Source organism: Eptatretus burgeri, chromosome 14, assembly GCF_056783735.1.
Source record: "Eptatretus burgeri isolate ZD-2024b chromosome 14, Ebu_testis_v1, whole genome shotgun sequence".
NCBI classification, from domain to species: Eukaryota; Metazoa; Chordata; class Myxini; order Myxiniformes; family Myxinidae; genus Eptatretus; species Eptatretus burgeri.
The window spans coordinates 12,040,951-12,061,989 of NC_140974.1; the positions used below are offsets into that span (position 1 = coordinate 12,040,951).

At 42.4% G+C, this 21,039-nt stretch overlaps 1 protein-coding gene across 4 annotated transcripts in view; it reads right to left on the reverse strand.

Moving 5' to 3' along the window:
* Positions 1-21,039, reverse strand: part of LOC147012665 (brefeldin A-inhibited guanine nucleotide-exchange protein 1-like) — a 97,216-nt gene that overhangs the window by 51,531 nt on the left and 24,646 nt on the right. For all 4 annotated transcript variants that reach the window (XM_085853720.1, XM_085853721.1, XM_085853723.1 and 1 more), the window contains 14 exons: positions 20,722-20,879; positions 20,465-20,598; positions 18,429-18,663; positions 18,132-18,231; positions 17,302-17,441; positions 17,055-17,163; positions 16,398-16,605; positions 14,805-14,916; positions 14,340-14,545; positions 14,037-14,121; positions 13,758-13,932; positions 12,058-12,209; positions 9,284-9,412; positions 8,942-9,100 (listed from right to left, as the gene is read on the reverse strand). In XM_085853720.1, the coding sequence (XP_085709846.1) occupies positions 8,942-9,100; positions 9,284-9,412; positions 12,058-12,209; positions 13,758-13,932; positions 14,037-14,121; positions 14,340-14,545; positions 14,805-14,916; positions 16,398-16,605; positions 17,055-17,163; positions 17,302-17,441; positions 18,132-18,231; positions 18,429-18,663; positions 20,465-20,598; positions 20,722-20,879 (2,102 nt within the window). The remainder of the gene's footprint in view (positions 1-8,941; positions 9,101-9,283; positions 9,413-12,057; positions 12,210-13,757; positions 13,933-14,036; positions 14,122-14,339; positions 14,546-14,804; positions 14,917-16,397; positions 16,606-17,054; positions 17,164-17,301; positions 17,442-18,131; positions 18,232-18,428; positions 18,664-20,464; positions 20,599-20,721; positions 20,880-21,039) is intronic.

Below are 21,039 nucleotides of genomic sequence, written 5' to 3' on the forward strand. Positions count from 1 at the left end.
TCACCCAAAACATGTAGAAATGCAAAAAAAATAATTTTCTCAAAAAATTTTTTTGGGGGGGGGTTGGAAATCACTCAAAACGTGAAGAAATGCAAAAAAAAAAAATTATTTTCTCTAACAATCTTTTTGTTTGGGGGGGGGGGACCAAGTCCAAAATTTAATGGCATGATCCTTGGACCATACCTAACCCCCCCACCAAGTTTCGTCGAAATCCGTAGAGGAGTTTTTCCGTAATACTGTTCACAAACAAACAAACAAATAAAGAAATAAAACCAATGTCACCCGCAGGGTGACCCGTATCTTGCCAAAAGGTGACCACGTGTGACTTCTTAAAGGCCACACTGAGGTGAACAGAGCTGCTATCCACCAGGAGCGACTCCTTGAGGAATATCTGCCTACGAGAGATTCCGATGAGAATCGTTCTACAGAGTAACCATGAAAAATATGCTTTTGCCTCATAACGTCACCAAATGATGTCATAATGTCTCAAGCTTGACATATCTAGAAAGCACTCATCGAGCTGTTCAATTTGAGGTACGACACGATATGGTTCCTAAAACTTGAAAATTTGACCTTGGGGTCAAATATGTTTGACCTCAGGCGCTAACCATGAAGGTCAAGGCCAATCGCCACCAAAAATTAATCAGCTGAGCGCCAGACCATGAACTATATTCCCATGAAGTTTGAAGACGATCCGATCAAAATTACTCAAAAAATATGGGTTTCGTTGACTCCCCTTATTTGCGACAAAGTGACCTTGACCTTTGACCTTGACCTTCAAAATTTTGTGCACTGAAAGGGACCTCTTTCGGCCTCTGATATGCGAAGTTACAAAAATTTCCAATGATAACTGTGCTCTGCAGAATTTTTTATATGTGATTACAGACAAACAACAACAAAAAAAAACATACAAGCTGACAAACATATCTTGCAAAAACTTCGTTTTGGCAAGATAAAAACAACAAAAAAAAACATATGAAGGTCAAGGCCAATCGCCACCAAAAATTAATCAGCTGAGCGCCAGACCATGAACTATATTCCCATGAAGTTTGAAGACGATCCGATCAAAATTACTCAAAAAATAAGGGTTTCGTCGACTCCCCTGATTTGCGACAAAGTGACCTTGATCTTTGACCTTGACCTTCAAAATTTTATGCGCTGAAAGGGACCTCTATAGGCCTCTGATATGCGAAGTTACAAAAATTTCCAATGATAACTGTGATCTGCAGAGTGATTTATATGTGATTACAGACCAAAAAAAAAACAAAAAAACAAAACAAAAAAAAAAACACATGAAGGTCAAGGCCAATCGCCACCAAAAATTAATCAGCTGAGCGCCAGACCATGAACTATATTCCCATGAAGTTTGAAGACGATCCGATCAAAATAACTCAAAAAATAAGGGTTTCATCGACTCCCCTGATTTGCGACAGTGACCTTGACCTTTGACCTTGACCTTCAAAATTTTGTGCACTGAAAGGGACCTCTATAGGCCTCTGATATGCGAAGTTACAAAAATTTCCAATGATAACTGTGCTCTGCAGAATTTTTTTATACGTGATTACAGACAAACAACAAAAAAAAACATACAAGCTGACTAACATATCTTGCAAAAACTTCGTTTTGGCAAGATAACAAACAAACAGAAAGGGGTGAAAACAGTAACCTCCATCCATCTTCGAAGATGGCGGCGGTTAACAAGCACACAAAAAAATAAACAAATAAATACTTTCAGAAATTAAAGAACTCACAGATAAATAAATAGATAAATAATAATACTTAAAGTGAAGGTCAACTTTCAACGGTCAATATTTTAAAAAAGCAAAGCAATACTGTCCTCTCATGTATCATACTCCATGACAGAACGTCGGTGCTGTCGAAACTGTTTTACCATCCCTCTCCCTGCAGGAGTTGGAGCAGGAATTGGGAATTTGGTGACGGTGCTGGCGATAGCTCACCTACCCTTCGCCAAAGACACCGTAGGTTCTTAAACATCCACCAACTAATTCCAGCATACGGGATGCCCAGAATGTCCGTCCGAGGGATAGCACACACACTGATGAATCACCATGCCCGTGAAACACCAGGATGACAATTTATAGCTGGGTTGGGATTCAGGCAGTCTGGCAGCACCAACACACTGCACAGAGTGTGGTCCCAATGGATGGATGGGATTCAAACCCATGCTAAACGGCTTTGAGGCGAATGTGTGTACCTCCAGGCCATTTTGTTAATCCTCACAATGCAATACTGCATTTAGTCCTACCAGATGAACTGAGAGAACAAATAAACAGACAGACAGCAGACAGGACAGACAGAGACAAATAAAACATCTTTATTAATATCTGCAGGCATAAGCAATATTTAACCTCCACCATCGAAGATGGATGAAGGTTACTGTTTTCACCCCTTTCTGTTTGTTACTTACGAAATCTAAAGATTTCGTAAGTATATTGATGCCTTCCATTTCTGTTTGTTTACCAGTCAATGACTACTTGTTTGTTTGTTTGTTTGTAGGCACGATAACTCGAGAACGGAAGAAGCTACCAATATCAAATTACACCACGTGATTCAGGAGGGTGATGGCTAGTGCTGATTAGATTTTGGTCAAAATCGGTCAAAGGTCAAGGTCACAGTGAGGTCAAACATAATTCCGTAAATTCATGTGGAGAAATGGAGTATTTTTGCTTCGCTCGACGTTACGAGTTCGTTTTAACTTCGATTTTAATTTTGTCTTCGGTTTTTGCGATCGCTTAGGACGCTTAAAACTCGGTTGTCGAAAATCTGGTAAAAATCGGATGTTTTGGAGACGTTTTAAGATTGTATAAAAAATATTTCACTCGACGCGTCACGGGTCGTCCCATGATGCAGTGCGCTCGAGCAGACGCATCGTTGAGTTACGTTAAGGTTTAATATAATTGCGTAGAAATGGAGATTTTTGCTTCGGTCGACGTTACGATTTTTGATGGTTTGATACAGAATCATCGTAGAAACTTCTGGTTTGCGTCGCTACCTTCTCGAGAGACAGCTTTTATTAGACAAGGTCAGAGGTCAAGTTGACGATTTTGTAAGTACCAGTCTATGACTGCTTGTTTGTTTGTTTGTTTGTTTGTTTGCAGGCACGATAACTCGAGAACGGAAGAAGCTACCAATGTCAAATTATACCACGTGATACAGAAGGGTGATGGCAAGTGCTGATTAGATTTTGGTCTAAATCGGTCAAAGGTGAAGGTCACAGTGAGGTCAAATATCCGATTTTTTTATGGTTTAGTATAGATAACTCGAGAACGGAAGAAGCTACCAATGTCAAATTACACCACGTGATTCAGGAGGGTGATGGCTAGTGCTGATTATATTTTGGTCAAAATCGGTCAAAGGTCAAGGTCACAGTGATGTCAAACATCCAAAAAATAATAACTCGAGAACGGAAGAAGCTACCAATGTCAAATTACACCACGTGATTCAGGAGGGTGGTGGCAAGCGCTGATTCGATTTTGGTCAAAATCGGTCAAAGGTCAAGGTCACGGTGAGGTCAAACATCCAAAATATTAGATTTTTGATGGTTTGGTACAGAATCATCGGAGAAACTTCTAGTTTGCGTCGCTACCTTCTCGAGAGACAACTTTTATTCGACAAGGTCAGAGGTCAAGTTGACGATTTCGTAAGTGCCAGTCTATGACTGCTTGTTTGTTTGTTTGTTTGTATGTAGGCACGATAACTCGAGAACGGAAGAAGCTACCAATGTCAAATTCCACCACGTGATTCAGGAGGGGGATGGCAAGTGCTGATTAGATTTTGGTCGAAATCGGTCAAAGGTCAAGGTCACAGTGAGGTCAAATATCCGATTTTTGATGGTTTGGTACAGATAACTCGAGAACGGAAGAAGCTAACAATGTCAAATTACACCATGTGATTCAGGAGGATGATGGCTCATGCTGATTACATTTTGGTCAAAATCGGTCAAAGGTCAAGGTCACAATGAGGTCAAACATCCAAAAAATGATAACTCGGGAACGGAAGAAGCTACCAATGTCAAATTACACCACGTGATTCAGGAGGGTGGTGGCTCGCACTAATTAGATTTTGGTCAAAATCGTTCAAAGGTCAAGGTGAGGTCAAACATCCAAAACATTCGATTTTTGATGGTTTGGGACAGAATCATCGTAGAAACTTCAAGTTTGCGTCGCTACCTTCTCGAGAGACAGCTTTTATTCGACAAGGTCAGAGGTCAAGTTGATGATCTCATAAGTACCAGTCTATGACTGCTTGTTTGTTTGTTACTTACGAAATCTAAAGATTTCGTAAGTATATTGATGCCTTCCGTTTCTGTTTGTTTGTTTGTTTGTTTGTAGGCATGATAACTCGAGAACGGAAGAAGCTACCAATGTCAAATTACACCACGTGATTCAGGAGGGTGATGGCTAGTGCTGATTACATTTTGGTCAAAATCGGTCAAAGGTCAAATATTCGATTTTTGAGGGTTTGGCACAGATAACTCGAGAACGGAAGAAGCTTCCAAGGTCAGATTACACCACGTGATTCAGGATGGTGATGGCTAGTGCTGATTAGGTTTTGGTCAAAATCGGTCAAAGGTCAAGGTCACAGTGAGGTCAAATATTCGATTTTTGATGGTTTGGTACAGATAACTCGAGAACGGAAGAAGCTTCCAATGTCAAATTACACCACGTGATTCAGGAGGGTGATGGCTAGTGCTGATTAGCTTTTTGTCAAAATCGGTCAAAGGTCAAGGTCACAGTGAGGTCAAACATCCAAAAAATAACTCGAGAACGGAAGAAGCTTCCAATGTCAAATTACACCACGTGATTCAGGAGGGTGATGGCTAGTGCTGATTAGATTTCTGTCAAAATCGGTCAAAGGTCAAGGTCACAGTGAGGTCAAACATCCATAAAATAACTCGAGAACGGAAGAAGCTTCCAATGTCAAATTACACCACGTGATTCAGGAGGGTGATGGCTAGTGCCGATTAGATTTTTGTCAAAATCGGTCAAAGGTCAAGGTCACAGTGAGGTCAACCATCCAAAACATTCGATTTTTGATGGTTTGGTACAGAATCATCGTAGAAACTTCTGGTTTGTGTCGCTACCTTCTCTAGAGACAGCTTTTATTAGACAAGGTCAGAGGTCAAGTCGACGATTTCGTAAGTACCAGTCTATGACTGCTTGTTTCTTTGTTTGTTTGTTTGGAGGCACGATAACTCGAGAACGGAAGAAGCTACCAATGTCAAATTACACCACGTGATTCAGGAGGGTGATGGCTTGTGCTGATTAGATTTTGGTCAAAATCGGTCAAAGGTCAAGGTCACAGTGAGGTCAAATATTCGATTTTTGATGGTTTGGTACAGATAACTCGAACGGAAGAAGCTGCCAATGTCAAATTACACCACGTGATTCAGGAGGGTGATGGCTAGTGCTGATTATATTTTGGTCAAAATCGGTCAAAGGTCAAGGTCACAGTGAGGTCAAACATTCGATTTTTGATGGTTTGGTACAGATAACTCGAACGGAAGAAGCTACCAACGTCAAATTACACCACGTGATTCAGGAGGGTGGTGGCTAGTGCTGATTAGATTTTGGTCAAAATCGGTCAAAGGTCAAGGTCACAGTGAGGTCAAACATCCAAAAAATGATAACTCAAGAACGGAAGAAGCTACCAATGTCAAATTACACCACGTGATTCAGGAGGGTGGTGGCTAGCGCTGATTAGATTTTGGTCAAAATCGGTCAAAGGTCAAGGTCACAGTGAGGTCAAACATCCAAAACATTTGATTTTTGATGGTTTGGTACAGAATCATCGTAGAAACTTCTGGTTTGTGTCACTACCTTCTCTCGAGACCGCTTTTATTAGACAAGGTCAGAGGTCAAGTCGACGATTTCGTAAGTACCAGTCTATGACTGCTTGTTTGTTTGTTTGTTTGGAGGCACGATAACTCGAGAACGGAAGAAGCTGCCAATGTCAAATTACACCACGTGATTCAGGAGGGTGATGGCTGGTGCTGATTAGATTTTGGTCAAAAAAATCGGTCAAAGGTCAAGGTCACAGTGAGGTCAAATATTCGATTTTTGATGGTTTGGTAGATAACTTGAGAACGGAAGAAGTTACCAATGTCAAATTACACCACATGATTCAGGAGGGTGGTGGCTTGTGCCGATTCGATTTTGGTCAAAATCGGTCAAAGGTCAAGGTCACAGTGAGGTCAAACATCCAAAACATTCGATTTTTGATGGTTTGGTCCAAAATCATCGTAGAAACTTCTGGTTTGCGTCGCTACCTTCTCCAGAGACAGCTGTTATTTGACAAGGTCAGAGGTCAAGTTGACGATTTCGTAAGTACCAGTCTATGATTGCTTGTTTGTTTGTTTGTTTGTTTGTGAAGTGTTACGGAAAAAAAACTCGACGGATTTTGACGAAACTTGGTGGGCGGTTTGGTCTGGTCCAAGGATCATGCCATTAGATTTTGAACTTGGTCCAAAATCCAATATGGCCGCTACAGCGGCCAATTTGAAAAACTATTTGAATTTTTTTTTTTGCATTTCTACATGTTTTAAGTGATTTCCACCCCCCCCCCCAAAAAAAAATTTTTGCAACTTTTTTTCAACAAAATTTTGATTTCAATTTTTTGCATTTCTACATGTTATAAGTGATTTCCAACCACCCCCCACCCCCCCCCCCAAAAAAAAATTTTTGCAAATTTTTTTCAACAAAATTTAGATTTCTTTTTTTTGCATTTCTGCATGTTTTCAGTGATTTCCACCCCCCACTCCCCCCCCCAAAAAAAATTTTTTGAAAATTTTTCAACAAAATTTTGATTTTTTTTTTTTTGCATTTCTGCATGTTATGTGATTTCAAACAAAAAACATGCCAAAATTATAACTGCGGCTGATTTTGGAACTTCAGGTGGATATACCCATGTAAAATCAATTTCTGTCTCATGGAATCTAGTTATGACGAATGAATTGAGTAAGTAAAAGTTAAAAGTAAAAGGGAAAGTTGCAAACTATAACTCTGAGTACTGTTGACGTCAAATTGAATGAATAGGATATCAGGTTCACTTGAGTGACCTAGCAGTATTGTAGGCGGAGGTTTTGCACTCTACCGAGTGCTCTCCCTCTAGTTATTATTGCTTTCTGAAGCCAGCATACAACGATATCCCAAATACACAGATATAAATGCTTTGCGACGACCCAACAGTGAGCTGAGACAGGGTGAGTTAGTCCTGTTGTAGATGCTGGATCACAAATATCTCGGAGCAAAAGGATGACAAGCTGTTGTTTCAATGTAATGTTCAAGTAATATTGGAGTGTCCAAACATCCAAACGCTTAACACCGAACAGCAACATGGCTGTGAGGCGACAAGACAGGTTGTCGGCTGTCCTTGGTTCTCGCGCGCGCGCACACACACACACACACACACACACACACACACACACACACACACACACACACACACACACACACACACACACACACACACACACACACACACACAATTAATTTTTCAGTTTCAGCTCGTCCTACAATATAATATAATTTAAAGGGATGCTGTAAATGATGTTAATTTCACAACATCCTATATTTCAACTTTATATAAATTTTAAACCTCAAAACATAGCTCCCTTATCTAAAGTAAGAACCTTAACCGGTCATCAAATTAATGGTTTCCTGACTGCACGGATCATCAACTCGGCACCATTCTTCCTCGAGGTTTCGATTCATTCAGCCAAAAATCCCTCAATATCTCAATCTCTCTCGCCCTCTCTCTTTGAATCAGACCACTACATCCTTGGTACAGGGTCATTAAGGTTGAACTGTGAGATTACTCCTGTGAAAACTACATCAACAAACACATCAACTTGCATCCCATACACAAAGCACTATGCAATCAATCATAACGTCAACAAAAGTGGCAGAATGATTTGAATGCAGGGAGCCCTGAGATTGGCGAGGACTTGGACCAATCCACGACATAAACAGTTCCCAATGGAACTTAACGGTTTCACCACCATTCTTGTCTTCTCTCTAAATGTACCCTTCTTCGGAATGACCCTGATAGCTCCTGCTTTGTGTGTGAGCAAGTAAGATTGTGTAAGTATTAGCTCGGGTTAACTCTGCACTCTCTCGATTTGTTTACTTTATGACCATTTATTTTGCTGCACCTCACCAATCCTTGCATGATCTGCTGTACGAATCTCCCCTGTAAATAAGCCCATTGCTTGCCTGGGCCACATACCTTTCCTCACACTTTCTTCAAATAAATGTTCTTTATTATTGCAATTCAGACAACTCGTAGTGTCCTTTCCTCCATTGGTAGTCCGCATGATTTGTTAGCCAGGAAGTTTACCCCACCGATTGGCTCTACACGTGAGCCAGTGCATACTTGGTAGCTCCACTTCATTAAGTAAAGCTAAGGTAAGTACATATTGAGAACGAGCCCCCCTTGATGCTGTCAATCCACCGGAAACGGTAACGTGCAAAGTAGTGAGAACCCTGCCAGGATTGGCGGTACCAATCAGCATTGGTGGTTGACTAGCAACCGGCTGGGCCGTGGAGTTATCCACGGCTGGTGGCCTCAGGACCAGACGTTCGAGAGGAACCTGAGCGCTTCTCTCTGTGGCGAACCTCGAACCTGGATATGCACAGCAGCGGTGGGAAGAGGCTGATCCTGCTGCAAAATTAAGGCGGAGTGTTTGTACTGTACGCACACGCTGAGGGCGTGTGCGTACAGTACAAACAATGGCGGCGGGTGCGTTTACTCGGCAAGTGCTGTGTGTTATGTATTGTCTTTGAGTAAAAGTTTTCTCCAGGACAAAGAGCTCCACAACGAATCATTGGGGCAGTGTTAAGCAAGGTATTACTGTAGGGAAAAAAAAAGTAAATAAATAAATAAATATATATATTTATATATAAAATCAGAATTTCCTCACCTCCTGCCAAGAGTGACCCAGATAGTTTCCATCCGTGTGAGCCACAGTAATCAGGGTTTTGATTGTGTCAATGTTCTTCTGCTTCATCTCCGTAATGCCTGTGTTTGCAGTCAATAGCGTGAACCGCGCCAAAGCCTGGACGTATGCATCACGCTCCAACTGGGGGGATGGGTGGGGGGGGGTGAGGAATGAACAAAGTGGAAAGATGAGAAAAATAAATGAGTTTCTGAGTTTGGAATGAAATGTACAGGTTGATCGGAGAGATTTGATGGAGAGTAGAAGGGGGAAAAAAAAAAACACGAAAAGGAGGGTGTGGGTGGGAAGGAACAATGTGAACCACACCTGCATGTGGAATATGCAAGCAATGCGGATGGCACAGCGTATCCCATCCAGGCACAGTGACGCCACTTCAGTGTCATCACAGTCCTGCAAGCCAATGCTGAAAGCAGCGAGGAACGGGGTCCACGCGAGCTGCACACCGCAGGTGAAATACGGAATGTGAGACAACTCGTCACAAAGCAATCACATTGTCTCTGGTGTAGGTTCAGCTGTGCTAGATCGATTCTCAAATTTAGGCTAAGCTAACGAATCAAAAGGACTCATGAGGAATCCACAAACTCAGAATGTCAGACGCGGTGGTGTAATGGTTACCCGGCCGAGCCACACCAAAGACTTTAAAATAGTACATGCTGCTTCCTCACTTGACATTCATCATTTAAAAGGTTAAGAGCACAGACAATCCCCATAGGTTGGCATCCATGGGGAGAAGGAAATTCCTCTTTGGGAAATGGCCCGCTGAGTGTGGTGAGAAAAGTTGTGCCATTGTTGCGATGTCGCTGGTATTCAGAGTACCACAGTAATTGATGACACTTCCCCCAAGCTCAGTGGCTGTGTTGGTTTTATCTAACAGTCTTGTGTTGTGTCGCGCATGTTCGTTTATATATCCATATGTGTTTGTTGCAACTCCACAACGAGCCGTAGTTCATGTTTAACACGAATGAGCGCACTGTGATCTCAACCTGCGACTAAATCCGGTAACGGGCTGATCGAGAAACGTGCATTTAAAGCACTCTTAAAAGATGAACAGCACGATTGGGAAACACACATTTAATGCCCGATTAAAAGATAAACTCGACACCTCTCATCCATGTCAGCCTCCGCCACAGCTGTATCAGAACGAGCCAGTTCGTCACACGACCACAGATTATATTTAACCCCAAAATATTTATTTGGTGGGTGGAATCAAGCGACAAATGTGGATGGGGTCCGGCAGCTGTCCGACCAATGGGTACACATTTCAATGGGTGAGCTATCGCCAGCACCATGAGCAAATTCAAAATTCCTGCACGAACCGAGAGAGGGCACTGCAGCAGCGACATATGAGAGACTGATGCGAACCAACAGCCACATGCTGCATACGAGAGACGACGACGCCAAGCATAATTTTTAGTCACTCTAGTACCTTCAGTGCCAAGCAGGAATTTACTCCGACTTGTCATGCGAGAACCTTCTTCTCTGTGAGAATGTTTGCCTACCATCATGTCACTTTGCCAACATCTGGAAATAACTTCAACACAAGTGCAGTTATGCTTATCAAGATAACACCAGTATGGCCAGACCACCTAAGTTTTTCATCCACCTGTTAAGGAATTCATAGAAGTCGGATGTGTTACCGTTAAATCGTAAAAATGCATCATTTTGCCAAAACTGTAACCAAAACCGATTTTCCTGTGTAATAAAACTGAAAACCACGGTAGGTACGTGAAACGAAAAAAAAAAACGGAAGGAGGGTGTTTGTAATCAACCACAATGTATACCCAAGAGCGCCACTTGGTGGTGGTGGGAGAGGGTATTACAAGTCAAGTGTGGAAATGACTTGCAATTTTCCACAGTGCACATGGTTATAGTGCGAGTGCTTTACTAACCCCCCAACAGAGGGAGGGACTATTACTCGCCCCGTAAGGACCTCTGAAATTCAACACAGGTGCAGGTTTGGTGAACACAGTACCTCTAGATTAAGCAAGAGGACTGGCGTTTCAACTGCATTGTGATAATTTTAATTACTAGTACGTGCAAAAAATAAATAAATAAAACTTTCAAGCCACGTGCCAAAAACCACATAGGCCGTTCCTTTGCTCTTGCGTGTCCGTACGTGCGTGGCTGTATGTGCAACCCCCCCCAAAAAAAAAAAAAAAAACTTTCAAACAACTACACAGGCCATTTCTTCGCTCTTGTAAACGGCGACTGGATTGGGAATTTTGTGTTTATCTATAAATGCGCATAAGAAATCGAGAAATTATTAGAATACAGCAAGTCATCACGATCCGGAAGTGGTGCGTGCCCGTACGGAATGTTCACATGCATTCCACGAATTATCGCTTGCATTGAAGTAACAACTGCTGTGATGCTTACACACACAGAGTTAATTAAAATCAAGTTTACCTCCCTGTCTTTGCTTGTCATGACATTTGCTGCCATTGACCATTGCCACTCCTACGCTACGGTAATTAAATGGTGCCCTTTCCCCATCGGCCACGCCTACGCAGCAACGTGTCTTGTCATTGGTTTGGTAAATAAATGGCCGCAGCAACGTGTCTTGTCAGTGGTTAGGTAAATAAATGGCCATAACTTGGGAAGCACTTGTCCGATTAATATCAAACCTTGAAAAGGCACATACTCCGGTCCCCAGCAACATACCTGGCAAGTTTCAATTAGATCGGACCAGTGGTTGTCGAGAAACAGCGGACACAGACACAGACACAGACACAGACACAGACACAGACACATTGCTGGAATTATAGATAGATGAAACATGAACTTGAGATCTCAAAACCCTAGAAATGAGTTTTCTCTGAATTTTACAACCAATTCCCGGTGGTCAAACGAGACGTCAAACAAATTGCTGCTCTCGATTACAATTTCTACAACTTATTTTGGGGCTTGCCCGTACTTTCATCATTTCAGCGTGATTTGTGTACACATCATAGAGAGTCCACAAAGGTAGGCAGGTCTGTTAAGGAGATAAAACAATCGTGAAATAGGAACAGTAATATATTCCTAAAAGCATACAGGTTTGGCCTTCAGAGAATGTGAGTACAAGGAGATGTGTTTTGTACCTTAAACATGGGTCGCACATGGTCAAGGTGCGTAGCACTTGTAAACGGAGCCTGGACATGACTCACAGCCTCCATCAGTGCTTTGGCCGTCTTTGACATCTGCTCCATCTCCAGGTTGTACAACAGACGACGCTGTTTCTCGCTCGCAACGCCTACATGCAGTTAATCGTTAACGGTCTCTACAGGCAACATTAAATGTCATGATGGAGCGAAACTCATACATAAGCAGTGAGAAATGTTGTCCTAGAAGTGTTCACAAATTGGGACTTGACACAGACAACTGCAAATCAATTGAAATATCTCAAATGCACCATTTCCCTTAATAATAGTAATAATAAATAAATAAACGAGAAGGGCACTTGGTAGAGCGCGTACCACCGCCACTTAAGACCTGATCCACGAGAACATATCGGGCCCAATACATGTTTGAAATATCATGCCATACAGTACTATATCGCTTTTGGCCCAATCTCTCAATGGTGAAGAATCACTTTAAAAATGAAATAATTCGTGTCCGGATCTGGATTTTCACCAAAATCGAATCAATTAGTCCTTGTCACACACCAAACCTGTCCACTAAATTCCATCTGAATCTGTCCACAACTATTTGAGATATCCTGGACACAAACAAACAAACAAACAGACAGAGAAGGGTGAAAACATAACCTCCTTCACCTTCAGTGGCAGTGGTAATAATAATAATACTTCCTGTTATAAAGATATGTGGGCTTCCACAGCACTGCCTTTTCATAAAGAGCATGTTTGTATCCATGTCAAGTTGGTGGAAAGATGCTTAAGAGTCAACTACAACGCTTGGATTGTCACGATATGCAAATCAGACGAAGTGGGGAAAGCAGATTACTCCTTCCCTTGAGGTTATCAACAACCCAAAAGTAACACGATAGGGTGAGCTTCTACGAATCTGTTATTTAATTATTTTCACTATGTCGTCCGAATGCATATGGGATACAAGACCTGATAAGCGATTTCAAATTTCTCAAGAACTGGAAATTTTGATGCAATGAGATGAACAGTTCTCAACAATTTTAATGCTTCCGTTACAGACAAGCAATCTCCATGATTAGTTTGGGTCCCTAAAAACAACAGAGTGGATATTATGGCTCATGCAGTGTTGAAGTTTCATCCCCGACTTGAGGTGGAGAGAGTAATCGAGTGACTCTTGTGGATAGCTAACTATACGACATGCAAACAAAAGGAATTTCCAAGTTTTTCATCATGCTCTTCCACACAATATTTGCCACGACAGCAGTCATTATTACCTCTGCCACCACAGGTGGATGGTGGTTTTGTTTGTCTGCCTGTCTGTTATCTAAAACAAACAAATCTTAAACTGAACTTCGGGAAATATTCCCAAGTCATATTTTTGGAAACCTAGAATCCAAGTACTTAACACCTTTAGTTCGATGGAACCATCTGATTTTCCCAGTTTAATGCGTTTAGCACGACACTACCGCTTAAGTCTCTACCTACCAAATACACTCCTGAAATCTGCTGTTCCTCACTTTACAGAGCATCAAGAGCAAGAAAAAGTCATATATCCTTATATATGCAGACGCAAAGAATGGGTCGTTCCATTTTCTCTTTTGCTGATACAGTCCTTACATGTGACACAGCTGTTTTTGAGTGTGAATAAATATGATACATAGTCCATGAATAACAAAAAAATCTTTTTAACCTACTCTGTTTGGCTGCTTTGGAAGAAATCTGTGCTAGCTCTTTGGTCTCTTTCATCGAGATCTTCTTCCCAGCAATCTCGTCATAGATGGAGGAGAGGTACTCCTCTGGAAGATCTTTGCTGTCATTGATGCCACGGTTCATTTTGACATACTGCTCTTTTGACATCTTATGCTTCACCTGTGGGATGGACACATCTTGAGATGGACAACAAGCCAAGCATGGAGAAACGCTCATAAACGACAATCAAAACCGAGCTCCAGCATTTACCAACTGTGACTCGCCTGCGAACTGTGCAAGTCAGTCGTCAGCATGATGACTGAGTACGCGAGGACGTAGGCCGTGTCTGCGCTGGCAAAAAGCGTTTGCCTGCAATAAATAAAAAATAAAAAACACCATCATGATGTCCAAAGGCAGGGGAAGATGTTCAAAGATGAGTGAGAATTGCCTCGAGAATCATAAGCAACACGACTGTTACCACCATAAACTCAGAAATCATGAGCATAATTGCCACCAAATTAATGATCGTCATAACTAACCGAAAAACTAAACTGAAGAATAAAAGATGGCACCACTTCACGTCTTACCCCTGGTTGCACTGGCAGTATCGAGCAGCAAACTTCTCCATGAGACGATCAATCTTCTGTGCTTCGCCGGGGAGCCTGAATCCTTCGAGGAAGAGGCGCAGCGCAGGGACAAAATCTTTCCCCGAAAAGTCCATCTGATCCACGTACGCATACATCACCTCCTTGTTGAATTTGTCGTTTTCTCCAAGGTAGTCACCAGTCTGTGTCTGTGTCCGATGCAAAGAACAAGGATAGTACGGGTCTATCATCAAATTTGAAACTTTACATGTACTACAATAAAAGTCATTAATATCAATACCACAACCACTCCTGCCACATTCACCTGTAAATGGGTTAGTAAGCGAAGCCATCAAGCAAAAATCCCTCAACACGGGTTGTCTCCATTGAGCTTCACAGAATGCATGTGATAGTTTGTTTAGACTTTAGATGTATAAAATAAAAACGAGAAATAACACGAGTACTTACAGAGTCCAAACGATTCTCAGTGCGCAGAAACTGTGCCACATCGTCAGGAAGTGTTCCCAGCATATTCTGATCTTGCAAGAACTGAATTCCCCTTTTCGGCTTCCTGTTGAAACTAATGAGACATGGACAAAACATGCAGTTAGAGCAGGGGGTATTTTAAAAGCCCCCCCCCCAAAAGCCTTGAGATTTAAATATAGAGAAGACTATGCTCACCGAAAAAGTATCCACAACTATAAAACTGCCCTTCCAAATTCCTGCCATCATGTTAATCTAACATCAGGCCTGGCCAGCTGGTTCGTGAAAGACTTGAGCCAAGCTCCCTCCTCCCCCCCAAATCAACCACAGAACAACGTGGGAATAATTATGGCCATTAATGCGGAAAAAGGAGAAGAAAGGAGAAGAAAGGAGGAGGAGAAAAAAGGAGAAAGATAAAGGAGGAGAAGAAAGAAGGAGAAAGAAGGAGGAGGAGAAAGGAGGAGAAAGGAGGAAAAAAAGATTGTGTTCATATCACAGATTGTTAAAATTAAGTTTGTTTACAATCAGGGTTATTCATTTTATTCTGGCAGGGCATTATACAAGGGTAAACATATCTGATGGTGGCTCGAATAAAAGTTACACCTTTACAAACCGAAATCCCAGATTGTAGCGTTTAATCATCACAAGTACAAATGGTCACCAGAGATGTTTGCTGGCGTGACCACTACACCCCAAATTCCCATCATTGTGATTATCACAGCTCTATTTAAACTGCTCAACAGGTGTGCAAACCTCAACATGATCCGAGCTCAATACTAAACTCTTCCCCAACTGTGCAATGAATTCCAGAAAATTAAACCCATTGCTTAATGAAAAACTGCAAACTTCTGCTGCCTATTTGTCGCCCACCCTTTCGACAAGGTCGGAGAGGCGGGGGACATTAAAATGAGCTCTATCCTACTGTTCACCAGTCTATGTACTTTTGTGGACATGACATTTCAAAAACCATTGACCAATCCCTTTCCTACTGCAGATATCTATTCCTCATGACATCATCGCAATATGATTAGATCATGGATGTGATTGGCTGAATTCTGTTGCGGCAACCATCTCGGTAATTTTGCTTATGTACAATAGTTGTGAGGCTCTTCAAGCATTGTTTCTTGTTAAATAGGGTGTGTGTGTGTGTGTGTGTGTGTGTGTGTGTGTGTGTGTGTGTGTGTGTGTGTGTGTGTGTGTGTGTGTGTGTGTGTGTGTGTGTGTGTGTGTGTGTGTGTGTGCGTGTGTGTGCGCGCGCGTGTGCGCGCGCGCCAATCACCCAAAAGGTGTGGGACCTGGAGTGTCAGGTTCTTGTTGGTACATAAACCATTGCCACAATGTTGGTTCAAGTACACACCGGCACAACTTGGAGCATTGTGCCCGACAATCACACAGCAGACAAGTGGCATTGTTTATGTGCGAAGATGTTTTAGTATTGCATACATCTACAGCTATTAACAATTGCAACTTTAATTATCACCACTTCTGTAGCTTACAAAAAATATAATTCAGGGAAATGTAAAGTACATGAACAAAAACCAAAAGAAAATGAAAATACACGTTGCAATGGAGTCGTACAGGTCAATGCCTTGTTCAATGATGTCCTTCTGCTGCTTCAGGACTTCAAACTGCTCTGGGTTGTCAACACCCGACAGTTGAGTGCTCACACTACCAATCCCAGATGATGCAGTGGAGTCCAGCGAGTTTACGCTGCCGTAACGACCCATCGTTTCGACGTGCCGCCCGTCGGGCCCAACCTCCTGCTCCAGTGGCCGTTCTTGACCCGCTGCAAAGTGGGGAGATGGATTTTGACCAGGTGTTATGAAGATGGCCATGCACACAGGAGGACGTTTCCATTACACCGAGCTGAATGTGCAGACTCAGAAAGTCAAGCATTTTCATCTCCATCTGGAGTAGCCTCCAAAGTGACCCAGGCATCCACAATGTGGCAGAAATTGCCAAAGTGCATCCTGAGAAATTAGTAGTGGTAATTTTTTTCAAGGATGCAAATAAACTCAGCAAGGTTTTAAGGTCCTTAAAACCAAACAAAAACAAACAAACAAAAAAAGTAAACTTGAGATACCCCTTCATTTGGCACTTTGTTGGGATACTCTGATTTTATTAAACTGGATTAGGATACATCACCATGATCCAAACAAACGCGAATAAGCATATATTAACTCTCCCATGCTAGGAACGTAGCAACCAAGGCTTTACAAACTACCAGCCATTTACCCAGGTTGCTTTGCGAGTTGGGGTTCACATAAAGGTCTTTGCTCCATTCTACCATGCACTTGAGAATAGAGACCAGACAGTCCAAGCCTTTTTTTCTGAGACTGAGTTCCTGCGGCCAAGAGAAAAATGGGGGGCGGGGGGGGGGACATTTAATGAAATACAAGAAATGCAATGTTGGTGTATATAGATGAGGTTATTAGACATATTCCTCCCTATATGGCAAAGTTTATGACTCATGCTGCTCCACCTGATTAGGCGTGATTCCCATCTCATGGCCGCTGCGGCCCTGAGCGATTTTGGAGAGGTCATTCACCAACTGTTCAAATATATTGGCCGCGTTGAGATCACAGTCATAATTCACGTAGATATCTACAACGCACTGAGCATCTGCAAACAAAGGTAGGTCTGTGAGAGCTTATGTTCATTAACAATATAAAAACAAAAACTTTTAGACGTTGACATTCGGCCTCCTGTAAACTTCTTGGCTTTTGAGGGAGAATATTGCAGAGGGACCTCGGAGTTTTTTATATTCTATTCTAAGGATCTTAAATTAAAGGTGTCGTCGAGCGAAGTCGATGGCGTGCAATCGCACATCCCCCCACTTCCCACCTCAAGCAAAGCTGAAAGATGGCAAAACGTTTCACCAGGAAGGACCTAATATCAAATTTTGAGTTATATTTTTGTTTCCATTAGGACCCATGACTCTCAGTCCCCAACCCCTGGGACATAAACCCAGGATCAAATCAAAATAAATTGTTACACGTTCCATGCATCTCCCAATGTTGATAGTTTAAAAACGTGCCCGGAATTGCAATTTTTGGTATTCGACCTTTTGACCCCGCACCTGGGGTGGGGGCCAAAGATTATACTCTTACACCTTCATGCAACGTGGTGATCATGACTACCAAATTTGGTGAATTCTGCATAACCGTTTCGGAGGAGATAGCATGAGGGACGGATGGACAGACAGACAGACCTAATTACCAAATCCTCCTCCTCCCACCCCTTCGCCCCTCCCCCGGTTTTTGAAATGGAAGGATAAAAACGAGAAACACCACAATGCACTCTTCAGCTTACCTGCACATATTCGAGTCAGTGTCTGTGTCACCATCCACTTGTGCTCAAAAGAGCTTGATGTGGTCTCTAGAATATTGAGAAAGATCTCTTTGAAAAATACCTTGGGGAAGGGGTGATAAAACAAAATCCTTGAGATACACAGTGCACTGGTTCATTGTTGGTCCTACATGTGGGTTCAGGATGTAATAAGTTATCCCTTCAGGTTTGTGTAAAACCTCTGTTAACGCTGCAGTGAAATAGCATGTGGTGTTGTTGAGGAAGCCTTCAACCCAATTCATTGCTCATCCCTTCACTCACCTCAATCTGCATCTTCAGGTGGGTTTTGAAGTTCGAGAGGAGCGTGAGGAAGATGGCTAGCGAGAGCTCAAAAACGTCGGGGACGGACGACACGCCATTTTTGGACAGTGCGACACACAGGTACTGCTTGATAGCGTTTATGAACATCTCATTAGTGCGAAAAATAGGCCCGGCATTCTGAAGCACTGACAGCAATAACTGAAGCGACAAGATTTTTGAACGCAGCTCATGGGATCTGTAAGATAGGAAAGACGAAGAAGAGGACCATTTATACAATGTTGGTTCATGTCCAAGAAAGGATGATAGGACAGGAAAAGGAGGTAGGGGAGTGTGGGAGAGAAAAGAGCAAAGGATGAGAGGAGACAGAGTAAAGGAAGGGAAGGATCAAAATGGGACATTTGTAGACATCGTGCTCCCTTAAACATGTGTAAAATAAAATGTGCTGTACAGCTTGGTCGACCATGGTGGTTCACTTTCATCAGTTTAGACGTTAATGGGCAGCAGATTACTGGCAGTGGATCTTTAAAACTTGAGAAATACCAACCCAACAACCGGATGGTTAAAGCAAGACGGTGCTGCAGGGGCTGAACTTAACTTTTGTTCCGATTTGACGTGGTGCAATCAAGTCAGAATACACAAGATCAATCCCAATATATTTTGTCAATCTTGATTCCAATCAAATAACTTTATCTTCAGTATAATACTTGATTGGATTTTTTTTATTGTTTTTGAAACCTCAACGACTCTTACTCTATTCACGTTTGAAAATGCTCCATTCATGACAATATTCTCTCCTCCCCAGGGATATTGATCCCAATGGCTATATGGTGCCTTAACAATTCCTTGCAAGTCAGGTATATAACTGCACTCTTGCAGGAGAAAACACCAGTAGCAAGGACATTAGGAAAGAACAAAATGAAAATGGCACTTGAGATTCTAACCCCAGCATTGTTCTCTCATCATTGAGAAGACAGATTAGTGTTCCTGCAGTCCTCGACTGCCTCACCTGTACTGTATTTTCAACGCTTTGCTCCATTCCAGCCCAAACAGACCTCGCGCAGTTAGTTATCCAGTAAGCTGCAAAATCCAAGCTTTCTGCTCAATTTCACGATTTTGCTCCCCGTTTCTCACAATTGAGGAATCATCTGTCTGGTATTTGTCCACTTGCATTCTTTCCGCCAGGCCTTCAATATTATAGATCACCACCTTCTCTCTTAGCTACCTTTTCTTCTTTTGTTTGGAGCACAAGGCTGCAGGATAGCATCATTGGCCGAGGGAATGGCTGTGTAGCTAAGGCAATGCCCTCTGCTGGTTAGGGCAGGAATTTGGAATTTGTGAATGGTGCCGGCGATAGCTCGCATACCCTTCACGAAGGACACCATAGGGATCCTTAAAGTCCACCAACAAATGCTTGCAGACAGGACGCCCATTTAACGTTCATCCGAAGGACAGCACACACATTGATGAATCACCCTGCATGTGGAACACTGGGATGGCAGAAAATATCTGGGTTGGGATTCAAACCCAGGCTAGACAGCTTAAAGGTGAGTGCACGTACCTCTAGCACATCTGGTCAGCCCTTTAGCTACCTATGATAATCGCCTTTCACAATTACTCTGCATTTCTTTGTTAAACTGCAGCTTTTTATGCTGTGCTGCCCCTCTGCAAGTACAATGGCCTTTGACCTTCTGCCACACTCCTCCACAAGCCTAAGCCTGCGCAATAGGCAACATGCACGCTAAATTGAGGCAATCATTAATGGACAACAATCCCAAGTTCGACTCACTAACTTCAAAGGCACCAACTTTCAGCATCTTACCATACATTCCATTTCATATACTGCAATTTTTTACAGTGCTTTCACTATCCAACAATGCTAGATCATGGGACTTTGAACCAAACGTTATTGATCTCCTGATGGAGATACAAACTCAACCCCGCATACAAAATAAGTTATTTGTAAAGACGACAAGAAGAAGTTTGTAGCGTTTACACAAAAATCGAGCACCCACCTGGAAAAATCAAACACCACTCACTTGGGATCTGGTGGTCCATCCGAGAGAGGTTTCATGGACAGTTTGCACAGGGACCGAAATACGAGGAAGGCATCCTTCTGAAGGATGTGCGAAAACTTCACTGCTGCAGGTTGTGCGGGCACACTGCCCATTTCCTATGGCATGAAGATGAGCGTTTTGTTATGACAATTAACCAAATGAGATGGAGCAACATGTTATGGAAACCAGCGAGAGGATAAGGCTGAATATGAGATTGGAACAATACAAGGAAGGCTTGCCTGCGTGTCAGAGGATGAGACCGATATCCGATCATCTGGAAGGGAGGGTGCGTAGGAGGCAGGCAAATGACCTCCAGGTGCTCCGTTGGCTTGAACCACTTCACAATCAGTTGAGCCACTTGCCTCTTCTGTAGATGTCTGAGACACTTGTCCCTCCTCTGGTGTCAAAACGATCAAGAGAGAACAAACCAAGATGTATCGGTTTTGTCAGTGACAGCCAAATGAGCAATTTTTGCAATATAACATATGTTATCTTTGGGTCAGTGCTAAACTCAGTTCAATAGCAGTGGATAAAAGTTCGAGACAATAAGAGACAAA